General features: G+C 36.3%; 1 protein-coding gene across 16 annotated transcripts in view; it reads right to left on the minus strand.

The window, feature by feature from the left end:
* The window catches only part of SLC4A10 (solute carrier family 4 member 10), a 301,395-nt gene that overhangs the window by 72,361 nt on the left and 204,439 nt on the right, over positions 1-24,595 (minus strand). For all 16 annotated transcript variants that reach the window (XM_029224937.1, XM_029224936.1, XM_029224932.1 and 13 more), the window contains 4 exons: positions 21,824-21,924; positions 18,680-18,854; positions 17,958-18,091; positions 17,295-17,540 (listed from right to left, as the gene is read on the minus strand). In XM_029224937.1, the coding sequence (XP_029080770.1) occupies positions 17,295-17,540; positions 17,958-18,091; positions 18,680-18,854; positions 21,824-21,924 (656 nt within the window). The remainder of the gene's footprint in view (positions 1-17,294; positions 17,541-17,957; positions 18,092-18,679; positions 18,855-21,823; positions 21,925-24,595) is intronic.

Genomic DNA, 24,595 nt, shown 5'->3' on the forward strand with positions numbered 1-24,595 from the left:
CCTGAATCTGCTGTATCAAGCACCAATACTTTTCAGGTAGCTAATGATTAAGATTCTCCAAGTTAGGGCTTCCCTGGTGGCGCAGTGGTTGAGAATCCGCCTGCTAATGCAGGGGACACAGGTTTGAGCCCTGGTCTGGGAAGATCCCACATGCAGCTGAGCAACTAAGCCCAGGCACCACAACTACTGAGCCTACGTACTGCAACTACTGAAGCTCGCGTGCCTAGAGCCCATGCTCCGCAACAAGAGAAGCCACCGCAATGAGAAGCCCAGGCACCACAACGAAGAGTAGCCCCTGCTCTCCACAATTAGAGAAAGCCCATGCACAGCAACAAAGACCCAACACAGCCAAAAATAAATACATTTTTAAAAAAATTCTTCAAGTTGGTCATTTCGCTAATTTACCTCAGAAAAAAAAGGCCCAACACCATAGTTTAATAGAAAATTATTTGAATATTCTGAAAATTAGGTGAAAGTAAATTTACATATGATAAAAGGAAACTAAAATGTAAAATAGAGACTATATGACAAGTTTCTTGCAGAAGTAACACAACAAGGGAGAAAGATAACACTATAGTAGATGCATGAATACATCTACGTATAAATGTATGTGTGTGTGTATACATATATATATAAGCTTTCTTTAGCTACTGTATATTTATGCATATAGATATGATATGCATACAGCTACCATATGCATGGCAGAAGGCACTTTGTTTTCTAGTTTAGTAGTTTGATTTCTACATTTTATAGATGGAGGAAACTAAGTGTTTGATAACTCATCCAAGGTCATAGTGATTAGATTTGAATCCAGGTCTTCTTGACCCTGAAGCTTCTGCTTTTTTCTCTATAATATGCTTCATCTAGATATAACGGTGCCATTTCCATTAGCATAGCCAGAAGAGTGAGATGGCTCCAGAATAAATTAAGTAATATACCATTAATGTATGGTCTTCTCAGCTTCCCCTTTCAGGACCCCTCTCCTTTAAGATATTCCCCCCAAAACATCCTGCAGCCCTGCCTTCACATCATGACAACTACACCACTACCCTTGCCCAACTTCCAGATTCCTATTTTCTCATAGCCTCGTGTAAACCTGGCCACCGGGCTAGTATCACTTCTCCATTCACTTTGCTTGCTGTGTGCACCATTCTCTCAGGGCTATGGTCTCTGTTTTCCTATGTGCTGGCACTGTATTAGTGAGGACAATGGCGTAATGTGTTACTCCATTCCTGGGAGTGTATTTACATTTCAACAGTGACTTTCCAAAAGTATTAAGAAATTTGGGATAAAAATGTCAAGCTCATAGGGGAGACATTTTTTTTGGAGACTTAGGTCTGTAAGTGGACATTAGTTACCTATGCCTCCTTGTCAGGCCTATCTCTGGTTAATAATATTCCTCTTCCATAAATCAATTCCAAGGAGGAAAAATATGTTTTTTACCTAAAAGGTTTATACGTCATAGATATCATGTATAGCCAACCAAATCATCATTCTTCCCTGAGTCCACACCTCTAATATTTGAAATCTCAGCAGATAGTCCTCAGAGGCTGCACACTTGTACAGGAAGTTTGAAAAAGATCTCTGTACCAACCCTTGGTAGATCAAAGAGGGCTTTGGCTGAGATTTTATGTCCTTAAAATGACAAAAGCAGATATTCTAAATAAATAAGTCAAGATAAAATGAGAAAAATCCCACTTTCCTCTTTTTTACCTATACTGATGAGCTTAGTCCAAATATTTTTCATCTAAAACTACAAAAAAGAAAAGAAAAAAAAAAAACTAGAGAAAGCAATAAGCTTTTGGAATAAGCTCTTCTGTTACTTACATCTCCAAAATAATGTTTAGTGACTCTGGCCATAAGATGGAAATATTAATGCAAAAAAGAAAATCTTTAGGTGCATAAAATAGCCTGGTGCCTATGACATTGGACTTTGAACTCTCCAGCCAGAGTTCCTGTATCAGTCAAATCCTAGCACTTAACTGAGTGACCTGAGACAAGTTACTTAGTGTCTCTATATTTTAGTATTTTTAAAGTCGGGATAGTGATAGCAACCAACCTCATAGGGTTATTATGAGGGTAAAAATGAGTTAATATAGGTAAAAGCACCTAGAACAGGGTCTAGCATAAGTAAATATTGATTAGGTGTTAGGTATCATCATTGTTGTGGTGGTTATTACAATTGTGGCTACCACCAGCTCATAGATTGGAAAGTTCAACAATCCAAAGGCAAAAGAATGGGCAGTATCTGCACTTTTTCTATATTTTTTGAAACACCAGTATAAAATGCCATAATTAGTGTTGGATTGTTTGGCTTAAAATATACTCTTCACCAAACACAACCCCTACTACCCTTTACTCCCCAAAGAAAAGTATGCTCTAAGCCATCTTAATTATATAAATGGCTACAGAATGATTAGATAAACATTATAATTAAATGCCTGCATCCAGAAGTCTTTGCTTTTGTTTCAAGGCTAATGGAGGTGATCAGTCTTCTCTACACAAGAAGAGCTTATGGCTGCCTTCTAGAAAACATAATTTGGTAGGACTCCCTTCAACATTATTACTAATTTTAGTCCCTAGGTTGCAGATGCTCTGCTTTTGCCTTTGTAGTTATTATTAGTACCTTTCTGTGAGCGCTGAACAGTAATGATTTGTGATTCTTTTTTTTTTTTTAAGTCTCTTTATTGATTAAATCACCTTAAGAGTGCTGTGTAGCAAGTTAGGTATTAACATTAGGCATAAAATCAGAGAGTTACGCTGTATCTATAGAAGCCAAACATGTTTTTATGCCTATTCATTTTTCTTTTTCATAAAGTATTTTGAATTGCAAAAATAATAAAACCACACTACAGAATATTTATAAAATAAAAAATGAAAAAGAAATCTCTCAGAATCTTTCCACCAATAACTGTAATTTTTGGTATATATCTTTCAGTAATTCTTATGTATATTTTCAACATTTTTATGAGCATATGAGCATTTCTAATCTCTTTTATATAGAACTATAATGTAAGTATTTTCTGTTTGCTCATTACTCTTCATAAGCATCATTAATGGGTGTGACATAGTTTACTCATTCTTCTATTACTAAACCTTCAATTTGTTTCTATTAAGATGACTATTTAAATAATACAGTCTCTTATGAATACATCTATTTCCATGTTTCAGATTTTATTCTTAGGAGAGATTCTGTAAGTACTTAATACTTTTCTCTCTAATAAATTATTTAAACTTATAGCTATAACATATTATGAAGAAAATAGCTTTTCAAAAATGTGCAAAATAACTTTGCAAAACATCACCACTACTAGCTAAAACTAAAAACATAAATACTTTCTCCATGAAATTTTTCTTAAACTTTTTCTCATCAGAATTTTGTCTCCATTCAAATAGCTATAGGCTCTCCTTGGCCTCCAAATACAAATAACTTTGGAAGTATTTCTCACTCTCATGGCATTCTGTACCTTTATAACATTTATGTCAAGTATAATTAAGTAATTATTTGTGTAATATTTAATGTCTAAGTCTTTCAATAGATAATATGCTCGATTGGGGCAGAGACCCATCTATGGTGCTACTTTTACACCCAAGTATCTGGAACATAGCATGCAGTCTTCTTTGTTCATTCAATGATTTAACAGGTTAAAATTATTTTGTACAGAGTATTATGCTAGGTGCTATGGGGAATACATAGAAACATATGACAGTTACTGCCTTTAAGGAGTTATAATAAAATTGAGGTTTTACTATCATTTTTATTTTTTTATCATAGAAAAAAAGTTCATGGGCTTTAAAACCAAATGAACCTACAAAACGAAAAAACAACACACTGAATGAGAGAAGATATTTGCAAATGATATGACTGATAAAGGGTTAATATCCAAAATATATAAACAGTTCAACTGTTTATATTTACAACTCAATACCAAAAAACACGCACACAGGGGCTTCCCTGGTGGCACAGTGGTTAAGAGTCCGCCCGCTGATGCAGGGGACATGGGTTCGTGCCCTGTTCCGGGAAGATCCCACATGCCGTGGAGCGGCTGGGCCTATGCACCATGGCTACTGAACCTGCATGTCCGGAGCCTGTGCTCCGCAACGGGAGAGGCCACAACAGTGAGAGGCCCGCATACCGCAAAAAAAACAAACAAACAAAAAAACATGCACACACGCACACACACACACACACACACACACACACACACAACCTGATTAAAAAATCGGCAGAAAACTTGAATAGACATTTTTCTAAAGAAGATATACAGATGGCCAACAGGCACACGAAAAGATGTTTAACATCACTAATTACCAGAGAAATACAAATCAAAACCTTAATGAGATATCACCCACACCTGTCAAAACGGCTATCATCAAAAAGCCTACAAATAACAAATGTTAGCATGGGTGTGGAAAAAAGGGAACCCTCCTGCACTGTTGGTGGGAATGTAAATTGGTACAACCATTGTGGAAAACAGTATGGAGTTCCTCAAAAATCTAAAAATAGAACTACCATATGATCCAGCAGTCACACTCCTGGGTATATATCTGAAAAAAAACACTAATTTGAAAATATACACAAACCCAATATCTATAGTAGCATTATTTACAATAGCCAAGATATTGGCAACCTAAGTGTTCATCAACAGAGGAATGGATAAAGAAAGTGATATATATATATACTTAGCCATATATATAATTGGCTAAGTGATATTCCATTATATATATATATATATAAAATGGAATATCACTTAGCCATAAAAAAGAATGAAATTCTGCCATTTGCAGCAGCATGGATGGACCTAAAGGGTATTATGCTTAATGAAATAAGTCAGACACAGAAAAACAAATACTCTATGTTTTCATTTATATGTAGAATCTAAAAAATAAAACAAATGAATGAATATAACAAAACAGAAACAGACTCCCAGATATAGAGGACAAACTAGTGGTTAACCAGTGGGGAGAGTGAAGTGGGGAGGGGAAAGAAAGGCATAGGGGATTAAGAGATACAAACTACTATGTAAAAATAAGTAAGCAACAAGGGCACAAGAGGGCAGACAGCAGAAGCAAGACTACAATCCTGCAGCCTGTGGAACAAAAACCACATTCACAGAAAGATAGAAAAGATGAAAAGGCAGAGGGTTATGTACCAGATGAAGGAACAAGATAAAACCCCAGAAAAACAACTAAATGAAGTGGAGATAGGGAACCTTCCAGAAAAAGAATTCAGAATAATGATAGTGAAGATGATCCAGGACCTCAGAAGAAAAATGGAGGCAAAGATCGAGAAGATACAAGAAATGTTTAACAAAGACCTAGAAGAATTAAAGAACAAACAACAGAGATGAACAATACAATAACTGAAATGAAAACTACACTAGAAGGAATCAATAGCATAATAACTGAGGCAGAAGAAGGATAAGTGACCTGGTAGACAGAATGGTGGAATTCACTGCTGCGCAGCAGAATAAAGAAAAAAGAATGAAAAGAAATGAAGACAGCCTAAGAGACTTCTGGGACAACATTAAATGCAGCAACATTCGCATTATAGGGGTCCCAGAAGAGGAGAGAGAGAAAGGACCTGAGAAAATATTTGAAGAGATTATAGTCGAAAACTTCCCTAACATGGGAAATGAAGTAGCCACCCAAGTCCAGGAAGTACAGAGAGTCCCATACAGGATAAACCCAAGGAGAAACACATCAAGACACATAATAATCAAACTGGCAAAAATTAAAGACAAAGAAAAAGTATTGAAAGCAGCAAGGGAAAAGCGACAAATAACATACAAGGGAACTCCCATAAGGTTAACAGCTGATTTCTCAGCAGAAACTCTACAAGCCAGAAGGGAGTGGCATGATATACTTAAAGTGATGAAAGGGAAGAACCTACAACCAAGATTACTCTACCCGGCAAGGATCTCATGCAGATTTGATGGAGAAATCAAAAGCTCTACAGACAAGCAAAAGCTAAGAGAATTCAGCACCACCAAACCAGCTCTACAACAAATGCTAAAGGAACTTCTCTAAGTGCAAAACACAAGAGAAGAAAAGGACCTACAAAAACAAACCCAAAACAATTAGGAAAATGGTAATGGGAACATACATATCGATAATTACCTTAAACTTGAAGGGATTAAATGCTCCAACCAAAAGACACAGGCTTGCTGAATGGATACAAAAACAAGACTCATATATATGCTGTCTACAAGAGACCCACTTCAAACCTAGGGACACATTCAGACTGAAAGTGAGGGGATGGAAAAAGATATTCCATGCAGATGGAAATCAAAAGAAAGCTGGAGTAGCAATACTCATATCAGATAAAATAGACTTTAAAATAAAGAATGTTACAAGGGACAAGGAAGGACACTACATAATGATCAAGGGATCAATCCAAGAAGAAGATATAACAATTATAAACATATAGGCGCCCAACATAGGAGCACCTCAATACATAAGGCAACTGCTAACAGCTATAAAATAGGAAATCGACAGTAACACAATAATAGTGGGGGACTTTAACACCTCATTTACACCAATGGACAGATCATCCAAAATGAATATAAATAAGGAAACAGAAGCTTTAAATGACACAATAGACCAGAGAGCTTTAATTGATATTTATAGGACATTCCATCCAAAAACAGGAGATTACACTTTCTTCTCAAGTGCGCATGGAACATTCTCCAGGATAGATCACATCTTGGGTCACAAATCAAGGCTCAGTAAATTCAAGAAAATTGAAATCATACAAGTATCTTTTCTGAGCACAACACTATGAGATTAGAAATGAATTACAGGGAAAAAAAACCCATAAAAAACACAAACACATGGAGGCTAAACAATATGTTACTAAGTAACCAAGAGATCACTGAAGAAATCAAAGAGGAAATCAAAAAATACCTAGAGACAAATGACAATGAAAACACGACGATCCAAAGCCTGTGGGATGCAGCAAAAGCGGTTCTAAGAGGGAAGTTTATAGCTATACAATCCTACCTCAAGAAACAAGAAAAATCTTAAGTAAACAATCTAACCTTACACCTAAAGGAACTAGAGAAAGAAGAACAAACAAAACCCAAAGTTAGCAGAAGGAAAGAAATCATAAAGATTAGAGCAGAAATAAATGAAATAGAAACAAAGAAAACAATAGCAAAGATCAATAAAACTAAAAGCTGGTTCTTTGAGAAGATAAACAAAATGGATAAACCATTAGCCAGACTCATCAAGAAAAAGAGGGAGAGGACTTAAATCAATAAAATTAGAAATGATAAAGGAGAAGTTACAACAGACATTGCAGGAATACAAATCATCCTAAGAGACTACTACAAGCAACTCTATGCCAACAAAATGGACAACCTGGAAGAAACGGACAGATCCTTAGAAATGTATAACCTTCCAAGACTGAACCAGGAAGAAACAGAAAATATGAACAGACTAATCACAAGTAATGAAATTGAAACTGTGGTTAAAAATCTTCCAACAAGGGCTTCCCTGGTGGGGCAGTGGTTGAGAGTCCGCCTGCCGATGCAGGGGACGCGGGTTTGTGCCCCAGTCTGGGAAGATCCCACATGCCACGGAGCGGCTGAGCCCATGAGCCACGGCCACTAGGCCTGCGTGTCCGGAGCCTGTGCTTCGCAACGGGAGAGGCCACAACAGTGAGAGGCCCGCATACCGCAAAAAAAAAAAATCTTCCAACAAGCAAAAGTCCAGGACCAGATGGCTTCACAGGTGAATTCTGTCAAACATTTAGAGAAGAGCTAACACCTATCCTTCTCAAACTTCCAAAAACTTGCGGAGGAAGGAACACTTCCAAACTCATTCTGTGAAGCCACAGTCACCCTGACACCAAAACCAGACAAAGATACTACAAAAAAAGAAAATTACAGACCAATATCACTGATGAACATAGATGCAGTAATCCTCAACAAAATACTAGGAAACAGGATCCAACAACACATTAAAAGGATCATAAGCCATGATCAAGTGGGATTTATCCCAGGGATGCAAGGATTCTCCAGTATACGCAAATCAACAATGTGATACACCATATTAACAAATTGAAGAATAAAAAACATATGATCATCTCAATTGATGCAGAAAAAGCTTTTGACAAAATTCAACACCGATTTATGATAAAAAACTCTCCAGGTAGTGGGCATAGAGGGAACCTACCTGAACATAATAAAGGCCATATACAACAAACCCACAGCAAACGTCATTCTCAATGGTGAAAAACTGAAAGCATTTCTTCTAAGATCAGGAACAAGACAAGGATGTCCACTCTTACCACTATTTTTCAACATAGTTTTGGAGGTCCTAGCCATGGCAATCAGAGAAGAAAAAGAAATAAAAAGAAAGAAATTGGAAAAAAAGAAGTAAAACTGTCACTGATTGCAGATGACATGATACTATACATAGAGAATCCTAAAGATGCCACCAGAAAACTACTAGAGCTAATCAATGAATTTGGTAAAGTTGCAGGACACAAAATTAATGCACAGAAATCTCTTGCATTCCTATACACTAATGATGAAATATCTGAAAGAGAAATTAAGGAAACACTCCCATTTACCACTGCAAAAAAAAGAATAAAATACCTAGGAAGAAACTTACCTAGGGAGACAAAAGACCTGTATGCAGAAACTATAAGACACTGTTGAAAGAAATTAAAGATGATACCAACAGACGCAGAGATATACCATGTTCTTGGATTGGAAGAATCAATATTATGAAAATGACTATACTACCCAAAGCAATCTATAGATTCAATGCAAACCCTATGAAATTACCAATGGCATTTTTTATGGAACTAGAACAAAAAATCTTAAAATTTGTATGGAGACAAAAAAGACCCCGAATAGCCAAAGCAGCCTTGAGGGAAAAAAATTGGAGCTGGAGGAATCAGACTCCCTGATTTCAGACTATACTACCAAGCTACAGTAATCAAGACAATATGGTACTTGCACAAAAACATTAACAAAGATCAATGGAACAAGATAGAAAGCCCAGAGGTAAACCCATGCACCTAATGGTCAACTAATCTATGACAAAGGAGGCAAGGATATATAATGGAGAAAAGACAGTCCCTTCAATAAGTGGTGCTGGGAAAACTAGACAGCTACATGTAAAAGAATGTAGTTAGAACACTCCCTAACACCATACACAAAAAGAAACTCCAAATGGATTAGAGACCTAAATGTAAGACCGGACACTATAAAATTCTTATAAGAAAAGACAGGAAGAACACTCTTTGACATAAATCACAGCAAGATCTTTTTTGATCCACCTCCTAGAGCAATGGAAATAAAAACAAAAATAAACAAATGGGACCTAATGAAACTCAAAAGCTTTTGCACAGCAAAGGAAACCATAAACAAGACAAAAAGACAACCCTCAGAATGGGAGAAAATATTTGCAAATGAATCAACAGACAAAGGATTAGTCTCCAAAATATATAAAAAGCACATGCAGCTCAATATTAAAAAAACAAACAACCCAATCCAAAAATGGGCAGAAGACCTAAATAGACATTTCTCCAAAGAAGACATACAGATGACCAAGAAGCACATGAAAAGCTGCTCAACATCACTAATTATTAGAGAAATGTAAATGAAAACTACAATGAGGTATCACCTCACACCAGTTAGAAAATCTACAAACACATCATCAGAAAATCTACAAACAACAAATGCTGGAGAGGGTGTGGAGAAAAGGGAACCCTCTTGCACTGTTGGTGGGAAGGTAAATTGATACAGCCACTATGGAGAACAGTATGGAAGTTCCTTAAAAAACTAAAAATAGAATTACCATGTGATCCAGCAATCCCACTACTGGGCATATACCCAGAGAAAGCCATAATTCAAAAAGACACATGCACCCATGTTCATTGCAGCACCATTTACAATAGCTAGGTCATGGAAGCAACCTAAATGCCCATCGACAGATGGATGGATAAAGAAGATGTGGCACATATATACAATGGAATATTACTCAGCCATAAAAAGGAATGAAATTGGGTCATTTGTTGAGATGTGGATGGATCTAGAGACTGTCATACAGGGTGAAGTAAGTCAGAACGAGAAAAACAAATATCGTATATTAACGCATATATGTGGAACCTAGAAAAATGTTACAGATGAACTGGTTTGCAGGGTAGAAATTGAGACACAGAAGTAGAGAACAAACGTATGGATACCAAGGGGGGAAAGCCGCAGGGGGTGGAGGTGGTGATGTGATGAATCGGGCGATTGGGATTGACATATATACACTGATGTGTATAAAATTGATGACTAATAAGAACTTGCTGTATAAAAAAGTAAATAAAATAAAATTCAAAAAGAAAAAGAAAAACAAAAAGCAACAAGTATACGTTGTACAGCACCAGAAAATATAGCCATTATTTTATAATGACTTTAAACAGAGTATAATCTATAAGAATATTGCATCACTATGCTGCACACCTGAAACTAATATAATATTGTAAAACAACTACATTTTAATAAAAAAAAGTATACCTGAGTTTGACTCTCATTTACCATTCACTGGTTCTGGGATATTGAACAAATTAATTAACTTACTGGAGCCTCATATTGATCATCTGAGGGGTAATACTTATACCATAGATTATTGTGAGGCTTAAATAAAGCCATGTATGCAAATTTTTGTTATTGCTCATATAAATTATAAGGCATTCCATAATTACTTGTTGAATGAATGAATAAAACCTTGCCAACTTTTGCTTTTCTTTCTTTTTTTCCCCAGTTTGTTTATTTTCTTCTCATTACCATTGTCTCAGTCAATAATCAGGACTTAAACATTCCATACCAAGGTTATTGCTCTTTGCTCCACTTCCTATGATCACCTTCTAATCTATTATCACATAATTATTTCCAGAGCTTTGTCATTACCCCCAATGATCTTTTACAATAAAACTCATTACAATTTTTAAGACTCTCTGCCAACTGGTCCCAGGATTTCATCTATCTACCTTGGTGCCCTCAACTCTTATTATGACCTGCTCATGCAGAGATAATGAAGAGAGAGAAAAACAGATACGCCATATATAAGAAACTCAAGTTACAGGTACAACAGAGATGGAGTGATAAATTAAGGTAGTTTTTTACCTCTTCTCCTGGACCATTAAACATATGTCTAGTATAAATACTTACCATGCCAGGTTGCAATGATCTGACTATGCATTGCCTCTAGCTCCCTCCTCATTTATTGATTCAACAAATTCTCTGTGTGCAGCCACTATGTACAAAGCACATCTCTAGTGTCTTCTTGTTAGTCACTGAGCTCCTTTAGAGTGGAGACCATATTCATTTTCACACTATCAATGTTAACACAATTCAGAGAAAAGCAATAGATGTTGAAAGAATGAGCCTAATAAGAGAATTTAAGAACAGAATGGCAAATCTACTTATTATACCTTAAACATTTTGCCCTATTCTTCCTTTGAGTTTTGTAAGTTGCTATTTTCCTGAAATGGAAAATAAATTTGTTTACACAGGAACTGATTTGATGAGCACTACCTGGCCCTAATTACCTCCTTCTATGGCTTGTCAAAAGACTTTTTTTTAATTGAATGAAAGATTGTTTAAATTCTATAGTGCTTTACAGTTTTCAAAAGTTTCACACACATGATTTCATACAATCCTATAATAACCCCTTTTACCCTTTTCTCCTATATTGCTACTCCCCCCTTACCTTTCCCCACTGGTAACCACTAGTTTATTCTCTGTATCCGTGGGTCTGCTTCTCATAAAACTTATTCTTAGAAAGAAATTACAAAATAATGTATCCACACAATGCCAGTTGAATTCTCCAAAATATACAAAGAGAACAAGCCTTTTTTTTTTGCAGTCTTTTCTTCTGTCCCCAAAGTATTATAAGTGTGGTAGGTATCCTCCCAGAGCTCTTATTCCCTACATATTTCACATGTACTTTCTGTGTATTTTTGAGGGTTAAGATGTTGTCTCTAGAAGGCTGCTCTTAGGGGCTTACCCAAAGCAACTAACTAGGATATTGGTATAGATTCCTATCTTTTAATCCAAATTATTACCAAGTTTCTTAAAAATAAGGTAAAGTGGGCTTCAATGTGATACAACATTCATCTCCAGCCAAGATTTTTTTCTCTTCTTGTCAAATACCTATTTACAGGGAATCATTATAATCAAAATAAGCACGTTTATGCTCTAAAATAAGAATCCATTTTACTGCATATGTTAATATTATTCAAATATTTATGTTTTAAATCCCTCTATTTTTATATTTTTAATTTCCTGTGATAAATTTTAAACTGCTTGAAGATAATATCTAAGAGACTTAAATAAAATTTATCCAAGTTCCCTCATATTCTAAATATTAATACTAGAAATTAATTTGGTCAAACCAGTGGCCTATAATGTGGTACATTGTCAAAAGTGTTTGACTAAATGTTAGATGTGTTGGGTTTTAGCTCAAGTTCTTCTACTTGGGTAAGCCATAATCCCTTCTGAGCCTTAGTACAAATTCTAAATAGAGGTGATATTCATTCAACATTCATTTATTTTTTCAACAAATTTTCATTGAACATCTATCTATTTTGTGCCAGAAACTGATCTGAACACTGGGAAAGCAGTGATCAAAACAGACTAAATCCCTTTTCCTCATGAACTCACTCTAGGAGGGGAACGCACAATAAATTAGACTAATAGAGGTATCACTCTACATAAGCACAATACCATGGGCTGATGAGGATGCAGAGCGACAGGAACACTCATTCATTGATGGTGGGAGCGCTAAATGGTACAACCATGTTGGAATTTTCTTATAAAGTTAAAATATAGACTTTTCATATGACCCAGCAATCCTGTTCCTAGGTATTTACCCAAGAGAAAATGAAAACGTAGGCCAAGTAAAGACCTGCATGTGAAGCAATATAGCTCCAAAGTAGCAACAACCCAAACATCTATCAGCTTGTGGTTGGATAGACAATTTGTGGTACATCCATACAGTGGAACACTGACCAACAATAAAAAGGAATAAATTGATGCATGCAACAAAATGAGTAAATCTCAAAAGCATATGATAAGTGAAAGAAGCCAGACACCAAAGGCTATACACTCTATGATTCCATTTATGTGACATTCTAAAAAAGGCAAAACTTTAAGACAGAAATCACATCAATGATTGTCAGGGGTTGGGGGGTGGGGTGAGAGAGAGACTGTGAAGGGCCATGAGGAAATACTTTGGGAAATATTGTGTATTCCAATTATAGTGTTATTCATTTGTTGAAACTCATTTGAGGGCACACTTAAAAGAGGCATATTTTATTGTATGTAAATAATACTTCAATAAATCTTACTTTTAAAAAGATAAATTATATAATATTTTAGATTAAAAAAAGGAAGAGAGAGAAGAGAGTTGAAATTTCAGATGGAAAGTCCTCAAGCAGGTGATTTTGAAGATAGTGAAGGAACAAGCCACATAGATATCTGGAGAAGGGCATTCTAGGCAAAAAGAACAGCAAGTATGAAGGCTGAAGGGCAAGGAGATTAGCGTGGGTGGAGCAGAGGAGGAAGTAGAAGACAAGATAAGACAGGCAGTGAGGAACAGCTCATACAACATCTTTGAAGGTAATGGGAAGTCATCAGTGGGCTTTGAGAAGCAGAGTGACATGATCTGACTTGGGTTTTAAGAGAATAATTCTGGTTGCTTCATAGAAAACAGTCTGTGGAAGGGAAGGGTAGTAGAATCAGGGCCACCATTTGGAAGGCAATTGTCATAATTTAGACAAGAGATTACAGAGGTAGAGAGGGTGCTAAAAAGTGTTCAAATTCTATACAGAGAGCCATTAGATTTGCTCAGAAATCTGGCGTGTGGGAAATTTTGAAGGAAAACAATTCAGCCCGCAACACCCAGGGATATGATTTCAGAATGAGTAGGACCATCTCTTATTCCCTAAAAACCTGCTTTTATAATTGAAAAAAATTCTGCCTTCCTTCTTTTAGATATCAAAATGAAAATTCTGGAAGAAATAAAATTAGCTTCCTACTAATCATCTTTAGAGCAAGTTTTGATATATCGAAAAGACCCCAGGTACCCATGTAAAGAAGAGATGAGCTACACAGAGGAATGAGTGGAAGCTGGACACAGGCTTCACTGAGACCAGCAATGAGCATTCACTTATGAGAACATATTTTCTTACCCTTCACATAATATTTGCACAGCACTTATTTATAAAAACAGGGTTTTCTTGGGTGGTATATAAAAACTATTTTGCCTGCAACTGAGAGCTCTAACTAAGGAATGTTTTTATGAAGTAAACTTCTTTCCCCAGAGTTGTATATATTCTTTTCTCGATCTTTTCCTCTTTGTTAAATAATAAATGTAAAGTGCATAAGCTGAACACCTTATATTATCAAGAATTGCATTTATAAATAGAAAAATATGCTAAGCTAACTGAATTTTACTAGTTCTACAAATATCTAGGAGGAATAGTGTTCAGAACAATTAGCATATTAATTTCCATAGTTAAAGAGAAGTGCTTCTTTCTCCAAAATAAGTTATCAGCAATGTCTCTAAGCATTTATTTAGCATGACTAATACTATAAAGTATGTAGTGGTGACACTTAAAATACCTAGCAAAGTAGAAATGAATAAATGAATAATGAATGTAGCAATAGTCTACATGAACGAGAGTAATTTGCTTAAAATTTCCCAACAGAAGTGGCAGATACTCTGAGTAAAATTATCATATACAAAGTGCCAACACTGACATTACACTAATCTGATAAAGAATTCATGGCAATGTGCCCAAAAGGTGAGATAAAGTTGAGTGGCAGAACAAAGTCACACCCTCTAATAAAGAAAACATAACATTAAGAAAAGTGGGTTCTACTCTTCATTATGCTTTATTTGATTACTGGTAAGTTATAAATCATTAACTTGTTCTATAAAATAGATCTTATCTGCTCCATAGGATTTCATTAAATATAAAGTGACTATAAAAGGACTTTGAAAAAAAATTGTTATATTCCTTGGAATTAAAACTTTAATTTTAAAAATTAAAACTTCAGTGAACTTATTTATTTATTTATTTTGCGGTACGCGGGCCTCTCACCGCTGTGGCCTCTCCCGTTGCGGAGCACAGGCTCTGGACGCGCAGGCTCAGCGGCCATGGCTCACGGGCCCAGCCAGTCGCTCCGCGGCATGTGGGATCCTCCCAGACCGGGGCACGAACCCGTGTTCCCTGCATCGGTAGGCGGACTCTCAACCACTGCACCACCAGGGAAGCCCCTTAGTGAATTTATTTTAACTGAAATTGCTAGATAGTTGCTAGAGCAATCATTCACCACTTTCTATAGTTATTTATTATACCTACATGCATTTATTATTCACCATCTTTTTCATTTATAATAGGTTTTAAGGACATAAAAATCCAGTGGAATTTTTGGAAGAATACTTTATGATGAATACTTGATTATAAAAACCCTCCTGCCTATTTAAGCTTTGTCTGCTTTTCTCTGATTGTATATGTATCAGTGGTTGAGAAACAGTACTTTAAAGAAATTTTAAAATTACAGCAGTAACTTCAGTTACTGAAAATTACATCAGGGTCATAAAGCCTGAGTCTAATTTCTTGTTTCACCACTATCTATATAACTTTGGACAAATATTTCAAAGCATTAATAAATTTCTTACAACCAAGTCTGTGCCATTCCCTCCATCTAAACCACTCTCCATCTCTATTCCTCAGCACCTAATTCCTCCTGAATTTTTGGTCTTCTATGTCACTTCCTCCAGGAAGTCTTCTCTGAACCTGAAATCTGGGTTAGGTGCTCTTCTGATGTAGTACCATAGTGTTCTGGACCAATCCTTTAACACAGCACTTATTCCATTGTGTTGTCTGTTTGTCTACATTTCCTACTAAACTGGAAGCTCACTGAGAACAGAATATTGTTCATGATTTCCCTAGCACCAAGCACAGTGCCTGGCGTGTAGTAGGTTTGAAAATTCAAGCAGAGGTAATTGCATATCCTCGCAAAGATACCCAAATTAGGTGACACTGCTCTCTTTTCAACTAAAGATAAATGAAAAGGCATGTATCAATGTTACATCTCATTCTGATCAAATTGTTCTTCCCATCTGCCTGCTCTCTGAGTGTCCCTGACACCTCCTTCATCTGCATTTGAATCCTGTTCACAACACCCTCACCATTTACTTTTATTGGGGAAGTTATTTTATATCTCACTTTGATTTTTTTTTGTTCTAAAACAGAGATGTACTGTTAAACATATCTCTAATTACCGAGAAAAATTCAAAGTACTAAAAGTCATCTTATTTTCAACTCTATATCATTACATCATGCTTAACAAGACTATAATATTGCACTGTTTTGGCCTAATTTCAACAATTTCAACTTCTAATAGTAAATAAAGATGATAAATCTTCAAAGGAAGATTTTGAGGGCCTATCTGAGCAGTTTATAAGAAGAGCATTGGTAGTTAATGCAGAGGTTATAATGCCAGGTTGATGCCTGGTAAAGAACATATTGTTTCAAATATTCACTGTATAAAATGTATATATAATTACAACAAAAAAATCCTAAAATTAAATCAAAGAAGAGTAACATAATGTTCACATATACTCTGCAAATACAGCCTTAGAGAAATCCCAAACTGCTGACATACAAAACTAGAACGTGTAATAGGTACAATCCCATCTTTAATCCTAAACTGTAATATCACCCTCAACAGGCAATATGTGAGTACTTTTATCATAAATGTCATAGGTTCCAAAAGCAAAAATACATTTCAATTCAGTGATATTTTGTTTAAGACTTTATCATATTTTCAAACATCAAACTATGCAATTTAGACCCAATGAGTCTCTTTTATCTCACTGCTTTAAATCTGAAATCTTATCTTTCACTACTGTGTTCTTTGGATTACATTACATGGAAAAGGTCCTAAAGGAAGACCAAAATCAAAAATATTTTGAAAAAAAAATCTCTGTATAGTAAAATTGATCTTGGTTCATTATCTACTTAATAGGGAATGCTCGACAAATAAAACTTCAAAAAGTTATTCTTGGCAAAGATGTTATAATGAAAACTCAAGTATTCAGATGAGCAGCTGTTTAGATGACTCTTAAAATCCTGTTCAACTCTGAGAGACCAGGATTTAGGTCACGAATCAATTTAAGGAACTCTATCTGCTGAGTAAGTTCCTCGTATTTCTTATAACAATAGCAATATTGGTAGAAAGAAAAGCCCCACAGCCAACAGGGGAAATGGTACTTACGAATATTGTGTCAGCAGTTCCAAATCATTATGCATGTTGATTGGATATGCTTCACTAAGTTCAAACAACTTCTCCAGGGCCTCATAAATGAAAATGATGCAAATAAGAGAAGCAAAAGCTTCTTCAGTAAACCGGGTGATATAGCAGACAAGGGAGCTTGCATCAGTGGCCACAAGTATGATACACAGGGTTGCAGTCCAAAGTCCAATACTAGCTCTTAAAGATAGGTATGACAGCCCATATTCTCTAGGAGGGGGAAAAGAACAGTGGAAAGAAGGTCATTTAACAGCTTGCCACCATTTTAAGTAGATGGAAGTAAGTCTAATTCAGGAAGTGAAAGTAAATAAGCTTCACATCCCATGAGTATCTAAACTCAAGACTTTGTCTAAAGGGAAAACCTAAGGGTACAAAACTCAAAGAGGTTTCTCAGTGCTTAGAGCTGAATATAATTTTTTTTGAATATAATTTTTTATAAATATTACATAACAATATACATCAATATTTTACTGTTCCTTTATTTCCATGGAGAGACAAAAATGGCAAACTGAATCAAATCAGCAACTTCTACCTCTCCCAGCAGATCTCCAAATGTGATGTTGGAAGAAGATTAAATACAGCAGAGAAATAGAAAGGGGCTGAGGGCCAAAAGTATATAACACTTACTTGCAAAATTTAAACAAAATCTTTTCAAACACCAAAACTGGTCCTGTACTGCCTAATATGGTAAGAGGCTGTCCACCAAAGAGAGAATAGGCTATCCCAGTCATGGACGCTCCAAAGAGAGATTCGATTGCACTCTGTGTAGAGATATAAATGATTCCATTATCTAAGCTGTACAGGCTGCGATTATAACTGGGGAGAAAATATGTAAAATACATGGGTCTTTTTTCCCTTTGCTATGAAGGGCCTAGCAACCTTGGGCAGGAGGTGGGGTAGGAGGATAAAAAAAAGGCAGCAGGCAGTCAGCAGACTGTGAATGGTAGTGGACAGGGATATGTCCTCTCCCCCTTCCTTATCTCACTTTTCTTTTGCTTACCAAAAGTTTACATGTATTCATAATAAATGTCTGGCAGAAGCATGGCCTATATAAATAGGAAAATGGACCTCTTATGAGGCAAGAACCAGAGGCTAAAGCTAGCCTAGGACTGGGGGGCCAGGGATGAGATCAGAACCTTGTGTAAGATAAGAATTAGTTGTTCTGAGATATTCCACTCCCTGATTACCAGTTCCATTAGTCATCTAGGAAATTCGTATGAACTTTGTCTGCCAGACCATACATCAAATCTCTCCTCATAAAGGAAACCAAAATTAAATGCAGACTCATCTAACTATGAATCTTAAAAGCTGATTAAGTTTCAAAGTTCAGAGAAAAGTATAATACATACTATTCGCCCTTCAGTTGCTTCTCCTAGCAGTCCTCCAAATGTGATGACAGGAGACATACACGCGCAGTAGAGAAACAGAAAAGATGCTAAGCACTGCAAGCTGAAAGCATCTCTGAAGTCACTCCAGAAGTATGGAGCTTTTCTTTTGATATCTAAAATAAGTCCCCCAAAAATCCTAAGACAGGGGGGAAAACACAATAGTGACATACAAATATAAAAATCACATAAATCAAAATGCTCATTTGCTTTGTTGCCAGGTCACAGTACAGGTTTTCCATCAGCAGAGATGAGACCCATATTAACATGCTAGGTTTTACTATGATGATCTACAGGAATGGCTTTGTACCACTATGTCACTTCAATCCCTAACCAAATATTGTGTCAACAGCCAAAAAAATCCTAGGTTCTCTCAAACAAGGTTCACAGCTGTTCATCAATCAAAATTCAAATAATGAGAGTTAAGGATTACTCTAATCTCTGTGCCATTTTACAACAACTTATTCCTAAAATCAGGCCTACCATTCTCAATCATTGGCAATATTTTCTAATTGTTTACATTCCATTTAGTGTAGCAGAAAGTGAAGGAGGGAAGGTAAACTGATTTTTGTACAGTCCAATAGTGAACATCAACTTAGAGAGAAAAAGTGGCATATAACCATGGCTCCAGTTACCCACTCTCTTTGTGAAAAAAAACCCTTGCCAAATAATACTCCAGACAGGCACTTAAATGACCTTATGGATGACAATACTTAGTAGAGAGAGGTAAGTTCCAGAGTTGTTTTCATTTTTAGGAAACTAAGACAGGGAGCTTACAATAAGCAACCTAGATAAATGTACTTTTGATCCACTATTGTCTAAACATATTCAAACATCTATCATTCACAAGACAATAATGACCTTATTTGGGAAAAATGCATATGTTCTAAATATATCCAAAAACCACATTAAAGCATTTGAAGGATGATATTTTTTGGGGGGGTGGGGAAGAGAGAAGCATTAAACTGTGAAATATTGCCTAAAATCTGAGGACTGGAACTTTTTAATCTGTTAGGAATGAGAACATTAAACAGCTATTCTCATTCTTTGAACATTTAATAACAATATGCAGATTTAACATTTGACTACCAAAAGCTCTTTGTGTTCTATGGGATAAAGATGTCATATTAAAATGAATAAGGCTGTGATTAAGTTCCTACATGGAAGTTAAAAAAACCTATTATGTTCAACATACTGCCAGTATGCTAAATATACTTGGTTTATGGAAAAATATTAAAGTCTTGTTATTTATTTTCTAAATAGGAATATAATCTGGCAATCTAAGAATCACCTCAAAAATGATTGTTCTCTTGAGAAATAAATTCTGATTTGCCTTGAAAGATGTACCTCTTCAGAATAAATTCTATTATTTTTAATTGCCCTAATATAGGCACAATAGTAACATACTAGTAACTATCTTACTGTTATGTGAGTGATAGAATCGTTATGTTTTTCTAGTGATTGTTTCCACCGGAGGGATGTGGAGTAGGAGAGGTTGAGAAGAATGAAATTTCAATTGAAAAAAAAGGACATTTAAAATTCAGAGAAGCTTGCAAAGAACCTGTGAAATTCACACACGCAAAGATCATCTTAGGTTAGGTTCCTTTACCTGTGTTTAGTAAAACACATACATAATTTTTATTTGGGGGATCATTTCTGAATGATTTGTTAACTTGCCAAAGTCACAATTCAGAACAGATTTAATCTACGAGTCTATTTATTCATTCAGTTATGATTTATACCCCACCTAATCCCCAAAAGAATTTGAGGTGGTTATGAACTATTACTTAGTAGTTAATATTTATAGGTTTGATAGTACTTTCTATTAGACCACTCTTTTCTAATTAATTACTTATTAGGGTATACATTAGTCTAAATAGCTGTTATATTACTGTGTCATAAACGTGCTTTTAGCAGCATAAATCTAAATCCGGAAGTGGGAGGTCATTGCAGAGAACAATGCAAGAGCAGCCCAGATGTGCACCAGCAACTCCAGGAGAGCAGAGGAGTAATGGATACTTCAAGTCATGTCAGCAACAGAATCTGTGGAAGAACTCTGGAGAAGCGAAGATACCGGATATTGGTGACCTGGGAGGATTTAGGAAGCAGTAAGGAAAAGTGAACTTTGAAAAAAATCTAAGCTATGTGGCATGTTACACCTGAGAGAGAGAGAGAAAAAAAAAACAACAGAAATAAAAAGACAGCATTTGAAAATATGAAAGTAAACAGAAGGAGTAACAATGTTTCTAGTACAGGGAAAAGGAAAAAATTGTTTGAACCATCTCAAATTAGGTACGGGAGCCTGAGGAAGACATCTCCTCAGAGACAAAACATAGATAAAGGGAAAGAACGCAGGAGAATTAAAATGCACAGAGTTGTCAGGAACTGGAAAGTCATCTTAGAGGACACAGTGAAAGCAGTACAGGAAATGGCCCTGAGGGGAGAGGAGCACCAATCCTGCAAAGCCTCTGCAATTGCCTTCAATTATAATGGAGGCTGTGTGCACACATTCCCTGAAGAGAGACCCACCCAAAGGTTCTGATTTTCTGCTCACACATTTCTTGGAGAGAGACAAGCCGTCAAAACACCACAAAGAATCATTTTAAGGAATAAATTGAAGCTTTCATCTCTTCGAAGATGTGTGATTAGAAAAATAAATCATATAGCTCTTTCAAATCACTACCGTAAAAATAAAAAATACTATTATATACATCCTACTTGCATGTAATGAGACAGGGTCTATAAGACTGAGTTCTTGGTATTTATTTTCATTTCCATCCTGAACTTGAAGTTTTCAACAGGCTCTTTTGGAAAGGGCAACTGACAGTTTTCTTATTCATTCTAAGAATCTGTGAATGTGTTTTAATGCATAGCAATACGAAAGACTAGGTATATTAAAATGAAATGGTGTATTCACTGTTCTGGTTTAATAATAATGACAATCATTAGTAACTACAGAGAAATCAAATTAATTGGCATATTCATCCCCCAAAGAGTAGGTATCCAAAGTATAAAAACAAATCAGTTCTCAAAACAGCAATTCCCGACACACAAAAAAGGTATATATCATTTGGTCTTTGAAGTCCCATACAAGGGCTTTTCACTAACCTTCCAGTTCGCTGGAGTTCAGGTCCACTATGTCCTCCATGGGGCTCGGCTTCCCCATGAGCTGCTGTTCCATTTGGTACAGCAGGAATCTTCCTCTTCTCCTGCGGGAAGTTTTTTTGTTTTGTTTTTGTTTTTGAATTTCAGGTGCTAGTTGTAAATAACAAAAACAATTTTTTTTCCCTTGAGGCAATAATATGCAGAGTGGCTAAGAACCCAGGCTCTGTTACTTGTTTGTTATATGACCTCTAGAAAGTTATCTAGCCACCTAAAGCCTAAGTTCCCTCCTCCTTTTACTGGTGATAGTAACAGTACCTATCAGTGTGGTTGAGAGAATGAAATAAGGTGATGAACATTAATTCATTCTTTCAACTAATTATTGAGTGCCTAGTGTGTGCCATTCATTTTTATGGGATGCTATAGATGTAAAGGTGAGCAAGAAAAAGCATTATGTTAGTGGAGACAAACAATAAACTTACAATGTCAGGTAGAGATAGAGATACAAAGAAAATAAAGTAAGAAATGGGGACAGAGCGAGACCAGGTTTAAGGTAGGTCGAGGTGAAGAGGTGTTAGTGGTGTTATATCCCTGGCCTAGTTCAACTGTTCAATAAGCATTAACTGTTATCATTAGCTATTTTTAAAATATATTTCCCTCTCTGATCCTGGCTCAGATCCTCCTACCCAAGCTTCTTTCCAACACAAAGCGATCCAAAAGACTATTGCAAAAGGAAGCTTCTAATTGAGCCAATGACAAATTAACTGAGGTTATGTAAGTGCTGTTTCCCCATAGGTCTATTCCGCCCACTTTTGTCAGTGACAGAGAGTTTAAAAAATCAGAAAATCCTACCTACTGGTGATCTTGGAGCACACCAATGTGTTCAAAAGTGCTTAAAAGGACAATAAATTTTTTTTTTTTTTTTTTTTTTTTTGCGGTACGCGGGCCTCTCACTGTTGTGGCCTCTCCCGTTGCGGAGCAACAGGCTCCGGACGCGCAGGCTCAGCAGCCATGGCTCACGGGCCCAGCCGCTTTGCGGCATGTGGGATCTTCCTGGACTGGGGCACGAACCCGTGTCCCCTGCATCGGCAGGCGGACTCTCAACCACTGCGCCACCAGGGAAGCCCAAAAGTGCTTTAAAGGACGATAAAAATTTTTTTAATGGTGAAATTAAACTTTTTACTTGACTGCCATTCCAAAGTAGTGTAAACGTGTAAACATGTTCTTTGTGTTTAGTGTAAACATGAACAAGTGTGAATTATCAAATGATCTTATTACAATGGGACATTTAGATAAAATGGTACAGATTTAAAACATGACAAAAATACATTTTGAAATGCACAAAATATAGGAAAGTTCATTGCTTAATATTTTGCAATTTCCTGGGTATATAAATAGAAACAATGAATTGAAGTTCAAAGATAAAAGAGAGTACGTCTGTCAACTGATGAAGGAACGGCCTTTACAGGTAAATTAACTATCATACATCAGTAAAGGGCTGTGACAGTGGCCCTCAGTACTCTCAATACCCAATAATCACCTAGGGAAAGATTTCCTAGCAAGCCTCAGAAGGCAAGTGATATTTGTTCTTCTGGGGAATTATCTCTGACTGCATAAATTAATTCATTGTTTTACAGTGGGAAGAGCTATACACTGATAAGGCAAGTGATAAGCCATGAAAGATATTTGTCATTCTAAAGTAACAATTTTCTCAAGGAGTGGTCATCTTCTAGTAAGGCAAAAAGGTTTTTGAAAAAAGAATTGTGTATGTATAGTACCAATGAATATTCCGAGGAAAATATAGGAAATTTTTGTTTGTTTGTTTTTCAGACTTTTTTTTTTTTTTTGGCCAAGCCGCGCAGCCTGAAGGATCTTAGTTCACCGACCAGGGATCGAACCCGGGCCATGGCAGTGAATGCTCCGAGTCCTAACCACTGGACTGCTAGGGAATTCCCCAGACATTTTAAGTAAAATCAATAGGTGAGTAGATATTTGACTAGGCAAATTAAACAATTTATTAATTCAGTCAACAAACACTTATTGGGAGCCAATTTCTGTCAGGTTCTAGGCTGCACCACTGTATACCTGGGGACAAATCAGGCCTGTGGAGCTTATGTTCTAATGGGGAAGGCAAACAGTAAACAAGTAAACATGTAAGTAAATTAATTCTATAGTGTGTTAAAAAGATTAAAAACCAGGGAGAGGTTGGGATTAAAATATACACACTACTATATATAAAATGGATAACCAACAAGGACCCACTGTATAGCACAGGGAACTATACTCAATATCTTGTAATAACCTATAATGGAAAAGAATCTGAAAAAGAATATATATATATGTGTGTGTGTGTGTGTGTGTGTATATATATATATATAACTAACTGAATCACTTTGTTATACATCTGAAACTAACACAAGTTTGAAATCAACTATATTTCAATAAAAATTAAAAATAGGGCTTCCCTGGTGGTGCAGTTGTTAAGAATCTGCCTGCCAATGCAGGGGACACAGTTTTGAGCCCTGGTCCTGGAAGATCCCATATGCCGCGAAGCAACTAAGCCCGTGTGCCACAACTACTGAGCCTGCACTCTAGAGCCCGCGAACCACAACTACTGAAGCCCACGTGCCTAGAGCCCGTGCTCCGCAACAAGAGAAGCCACCACAATGTGAAGCCTGCGCACCGCAACGAAGAGTAGCTCCCGCTCGCCGCAACGAGAGAAAGCCTGAGTGCAGCAACAAAGACCCAACGCAGCCAAAAGTAAATAAAACATAAATA

This window comes from Monodon monoceros, unplaced genomic scaffold (genome assembly GCF_005190385.1).
Source record: "Monodon monoceros isolate NGI ecotype Baffin Bay Population unplaced genomic scaffold, NGI_Narwhal_1 Super_Scaffold_16, whole genome shotgun sequence".
Classification (NCBI taxonomy): domain Eukaryota; kingdom Metazoa; phylum Chordata; class Mammalia; order Artiodactyla; family Monodontidae; genus Monodon; species Monodon monoceros.